Source organism: Cajanus cajan, chromosome 6 (genome assembly GCF_000230855.2).
Source record: "Cajanus cajan strain Asha chromosome 6, NIPB_CcT2T_4, whole genome shotgun sequence".
Taxonomy (NCBI): domain Eukaryota; kingdom Viridiplantae; phylum Streptophyta; class Magnoliopsida; order Fabales; family Fabaceae; genus Cajanus; species Cajanus cajan.
The window spans coordinates 40398281-40404280 of record NC_138522.1 but is presented as its reverse complement, the minus strand read 5'-3'; the positions used below and the strand labels follow the sequence as shown (position 1 = coordinate 40404280).

Below are 6000 nucleotides of genomic sequence, written 5' to 3'. Positions count from 1 at the left end.
TATATTACATATTTTTTACATGAGACATAATTATCTTACGAGAACAAGTACTGGAATTAAAAAATAGAAAGCTCTAGAGACTAGAGGTATTTGGTGGGTGGCTGATGAAAATTATTTTGATGAAGTACGTCTGTCCTCAGAAACATCATATTGAAATCATCAACATGAAAGCTCAGTTTTGTTGAAAAGTTTAATTTTAACCTCACACAATACATCACGAAAAAGACATATATAAGCCTCAATATCTCATAGTCATAAATGTTAAAAAAATTTAAACTTTCTGTCGAGCCTATCCCACTGGCCACTGGCTTACCATTTGATCATGCCACGTCATCTTTACAGTCCCCATATTATTTGGCATCCTCTCATTGGCTGATGCCACATCATCACGACGGGAATGTTTCCTCCTCAGCCATTGGTCCAAGTTCACTCCGGCTCCACTCAACTAATTAGAACATACTGTTAATTCTGAGTGAGTATAATAGAAAGCACAATTTTATATTTTTTTTAATAAAGACTACTTATAAGATTAATGTGATATTTTCCTTTACAATTTTAAGTCGAAGGCGGGAATTAATTAAACTATGTAAGATCTCTGATTAACAAACATAACAAGTATCAATCAAAGTATCAAAGATCGTTAATAATTTGATAATTTTGTAATACAACTCTTTATTAAATAAATTATCTGTCCATCATCAGAATATCGATTCTTTGAAATAATTTTTTTAATGAGAATAAAATTAGGTATACGTGCATATGAATCGAAACGATTTTATTTGATTAACAAGTTGAATGGCCGATTATTGTTGTCCTTAATTGTGGCAGATATAAAAAAGAACAAGGTGGCCGTTACAGTACAGATTTTTCATATGAAGATAATTTTTTAATTAAACGAAGAGCTAGCTGTGCGGTGTCCACCTTTAAGGGTAGGGCACATGTATATTTTATGACGTGTTCAATGACATATATAAATCCTCTATTTTGGGTTTTTGAAACGATCGCCCACGCCTAGAGTTGTTTCATTGCATGTTTAATTCACACATATATGGAATAATTGATGCCACGAATAGACGTGATGAGTCAAGTTGTGTTAATTAGATGTGGAAATTACTTTCATTTAATTTATAATTCATTGTGTTTATGTCAACTATTGAGATATTGCGAAGGGACATAATTAAATAGCTCTATTAGAATACCCCGCGAATCATGCTAATCAACATGTTAACGAGGTGAAGTATTTGTATCATATACATATAGTGACTTTCTGTATTCCTAAAAGTTACTATATATATATATATATATATATATATATATATATATATATATATATATATATATATATATATATATATACACTTCCTAATGAATTCTTAGCCGTAAGTATTTGAATTCTGTTACGTAGATATAGTTGTAAATACGTGATTGGAAAACACTTACTTTGATTTGCTACACACAGGTCGATTTTGCCATGTTCATACTGTTTCGTGAAAGTCGACTGATTGCATTTTATAACCCTCTTTACAAATTCATAGTTGAAAGCATCTATTAAAATAAATATAAATGTATGGGTTTTAGATGGAATCTCACATTGGCCAAGGAAGAAGGAGTCTAAGAGTAAAAAAATGCCACTTCTCCAATTAGTATAACTTATGTCGATATATTATGAAGTATGAACAGACATGGAAACTGCAATTACAAAAAACTAACAATTGTTACTAATGGCTAGAAAATAAAAATCAAGAAAAATAAGTAGGCCATGTTTGACAAGTTTTTACTTTTAAGAAAAAAAATCCAGGCTTGATATATTGTATTTTCCTCTCATTAATTTGCTTTGCATGTGGTTTAATTACTTAAAAAAATGAGCTGGGTAATTAAGCACCTCTTTTTTAAAATTAAGGAAATGTTGTCCTCTCATTGAATTTATTTAACTTCAAAAAAATTAAAAATATTTTTTATCTGAATATTTGAGAAATAAAGGTGAATTTGGAATGTGGATGATTTTAAAAGTATATAAATTTGAAATATAGTGAAAACTTGATAAAATTGAATGGATTTTTTTTTTTTTACAAAATTGAATGAATGTATAAATGTGAAAACTATCTGGTAGATAAAAGACAATTTAATTGATTAAATTTATAAGGAGTTTGAGTAAAGAAAATAAAATTAGAATCTGAAGGTTTTAGTTAAAAGAAAATCAGTTGAAGGTCAAACTTTACTTAATTTTAAAACTATAGACTTAATTTTCTTATAAAAAAATTAAAAACAGAGAATCAAAACCTATAGATAATTTAACTACCAAGACTATAAAAAAATATAAAAAAAAGTTGTATTAGTATAAATAAAAATACACAATCAATTAATCAACAAACCCTCGTAGTATATTGTCGAGCCCATTTGAATCAACTAGCAAAAGTGAAGTTATTTAAGTTTAACGGATCTTGAATTTAAGATTTGAGCATGTAGTGTATTTTTGGTGAAAGATTTGTGTAGTTAATTTATAATGCGTTTAAGTTTTGAGAGTGATTGTGTTTTCAATAAAAAAAATATATATGTCATCATCTATACTATAAAAAAAAAATCAAATGTAGTATAATGTCATTGTATATTAATTATTTATTTTTACTAAAAATGCAAATATATATTTTTGAAGTTTATTTTTTAAAATAATTTCAAAAATTATTTTAAAAACAACATAATAAAAAATCTATTTAACAACTTTTCAAATAACGATGGTTGTGGCTGTACGGTGGGTTTTCATAAAGACACTAATACAAGAACATAAATCACATCGTATTTCACAATTTAAAGATGTTTTTAACTATAGTATACTATTATGATTGTCCTATCCTCAATTCCAAGACACAATCTAGAGTGTTTGAAAAAATAAATAAATAACAATTCCAGTATACCGAACAAATGAAAAGAAAAAATAAACAAATAAAAGCAGAGGTAGGCGTTCTTTTTATTCTTCCAAACATACTATTTGAAAATTTCAAAAATAGAAAATTTTCAAATCTTTAATTTCATATATTTATTTGGCAGGAGGAAAGGGGAAAACCACTGTTAAAAAATAAAACAACTATTTACAAAAAAAAACTAAAATAAAACAACTTATACTTTTTTTCGTTGCATCATTTATTATATTAATTTGTTATTCTTCTTTATTTTTTTCCTTTTTATTCATTTCTTCTCCCCCTCCAAATTTGGATGGACAGTTATATTTTTCTATAACAAATATATCATTTATACCCTGTTTGATAGGATGAAAGTGTAGTGACAGTTGAAAGAAGAGAAAACGAGTGATGATTGATTAATTAATTTGACTAAAATCTGTCTAAAAAAGTTTAGAGGAGTCCACAAAATAAAATTTCTCCTCGGATATATAGGTGAAAGAGTTGGAAGTGAAGTTGATGTCTTTCTTTCATTTTGTGAAAAATAGATTATATGTTTCACTTAAAAGGAGAGTATAATTGATTACGTTAGCCTTTTTTATTTTAGGATTTAAGAATCAAGTTATTCTAATAGTAACATTAAAAAAAATTATATCTTGACTTTTATTTTCTTTTGATCTAGTATTCAAACAAATTATATCTTTAATTTTTATTTTATTTCTTATTTACCTCTCGCTTGTTTTTTTTTCCGCTTATTTCTTCCTGTTCCCTGTAATTATAATTATTTCCTCTTGTACAAACAGGAATTAATGTTTATACAGTTGGCAATGGCAATGGACTTCTTAATTAATATTTTAGCATGACTCGTAGCAATCAAGCAATTATGAGGGGACACGAACTTATTACGAAATGATAACTCATATTCATACCAAAACGTGAAAGAATATTACATATATTATTTAAATACCAAATTGTATAATAAATTTTACATTATTTATTTTATCTTATATTCTTTTTTTTTGTTTCCTAATAACATTCTCACAATTGTATAAATTCCTGTACAAATTGATAGCAAGAAAACAATTCCTCAAATTGAAATGGAAGGCCCCTTACTCCTTTTTCCCCTATTAAGTAAAGCGAAGCATGAATTGAACATGTACATGTTTGGTTACATTTACATATATGAACATATGTAGTAGAGGATTTGGGCAGTATGAAAAAGAGTTTGGTTTGAAATTATAGAGACTGTATAAAGTTGAGGAACTCAAAATAGAATGTGAAGAGAGAAAAAAATGTGAGGAAGAAAATGAAGTGTTAGGAGGTGAGGCTGAGGTGGTGGGACTAGGTGACATTCATAAGTCATGTTAGGTAGCAAAGATTGTGAAAGTAAAACTAGTATAAAAGGGAAGAAGAAGTAAAACAAAGGTTTATGACTTGGTTTCAGTTAATTTGAATTAATGAGAATCTGGGGAAGAAGTCCAAAGTGAAGCAGAAAGCATGCGCCTAGATTTCCAATCCAACACCAACTTATTACTCCCCAACTCCTCCACTCTGTATCCGTCGTTGAAAAGGCCCAGCAAAAGCTTCGCTTGGCAATGATTAGCGAAGCTTAGGGGAACTCCCCTGAACCCCGCCGCACCCAACCACTCCCCCCAGGACCCCCTCTCCTCCTCTTCCCCCGTCCGGTATATACGGCCCAACGACCCAGCTATCCGGGGACCCAAGAAAACGCGCTCCACAAGGGCCCTGGCTCGGCTCTGCATCGGAAATCCAGCCTCCAGCGAGTCAAACACGGCCGAGTAGTGATGCAGCGAGTCCATGAACCTTCCCACGAACCCTCCCACATTGGACCCCGCCTCCTCTTCCTCCTCCACCACGGTCACCAGCCTGGCCTTCAACGCCTTCGCCCCACTCAAAAACGAGGCCACTGAATCAGGAGCACGGTAACTAAGGTGTGGCAAGTTCAGCATGCAGTTGAAGACCAAAGCCTCTCCGGCTCCGCCTCCGTGAACCACTTTGAGAGAGGAAGTGCGAAACGTTTCGTCGGAGTCCAACCTGCACTGGTGGAAGGAGAAGGGCTGGCCGAGGGAGGCGGCAAAGGCGGTCAAGCGGCGGCCAGTCTCTTGCACGGAGGCGATGGACCTTCGGGCAGTGCCGGTGCCGGTGCGGGACAATGCTGTGATTCGGAGGTGCGGCGCGGGTGGGCCTGTTTTGTTGGAGGCGAGGGCCTGCATGAGGGAGGCCCACTGGACCCCTTCCATGATGTCATAGTCGACGATGTGGACTCGGCGCTCGTGGGCCACGGCCTCCAGGATGGCCTGGTTCGCTGTGAAGTGTCCAAACTTGACGTAGGGTGACATGTCCTGAAGCAATTGGAACGCCGCGAGGGTGTCATTTTGATGATAATGATTAGGATGATGCCTGGTGTTGTTATTGTGCGCACCCCCTGCGCCTTCTAGCAGGCCCTGGAGCGCGTCGGTGAAGTACGCGGCCAGCCTCTCCATGTTGGAGGCGTGCGCCGAGTGGGACACCAACTCCTTGAGCCGAACCAATATCACTCGAGCCAGCTCGCGGCTCTTGGTGGCGCCGGTGAGGGCCTCCGCGGCGGCCATCAGGAGGTGGACCAGTCTCAGACCCTTCAAATCCTCTTCCTCCGTCACGGAGTTGCTTCCGACGTTGTCGGGGCTGAGGTTGTCCTCGACGGCGCCGTCACTGACGATGGAGTCGAGGAGGTGGTGGAAGTCGTCCGGGGTGGCGGTTAAGGCGTCCCAGTTGACGAGGGGGGACCAGTGGTTCCAGGTGCAGTAAGCGTAGTCGTCTTCGGAAGAGGGGGTGGTGTTGGTGATGGTGCTGTATCCGGAGAAGTCGAGGTTGTGGATAGTATCCATGTCCATCATGTCTATCTCCATCTCCATGGTTGGTTGCTGAGTTGACTATATATGAAAGAAAGAAAGAAAGAAAAAAGAAAGAGGTTGTAGCTGCTTGTAGGTGTGGTTAGTAGAAGTTATGTGTGGGGATTTATAGAGGGATTGAGAGGAGAAGCAGTTGGTGCATGAGACAGTGGGAGTCCAAAAATAGATATTGCTTATGCGTTGTTAGTAAATTG

At 35.6% G+C, this 6000-nt stretch overlaps 1 protein-coding gene across 1 annotated transcript; it reads right to left on the bottom strand.

The window, feature by feature from the left end:
• Positions 1-3986: 3986 nt before the first annotated feature.
• LOC109806855 (GRAS family transcription factor) lies at positions 3987-5892 on the bottom strand. The gene has a single exon (XM_020369386.3). The coding sequence runs from the start codon at positions 5807-5809 to the stop codon at positions 4349-4351; it is 1461 nt and encodes a 486-aa protein (XP_020224975.1). The 5' UTR covers positions 5810-5892; the 3' UTR covers positions 3987-4348.
• Between the last annotated feature and the right edge of the window lie 108 nt (positions 5893-6000).

Coding starts and splice junctions, on each gene's coding strand:
- LOC109806855 (XM_020369386.3), bottom strand. CDS start 5,809: ATGGAGATGGAGATAGACATGATGGACATGGATACTATCCACAACCTC.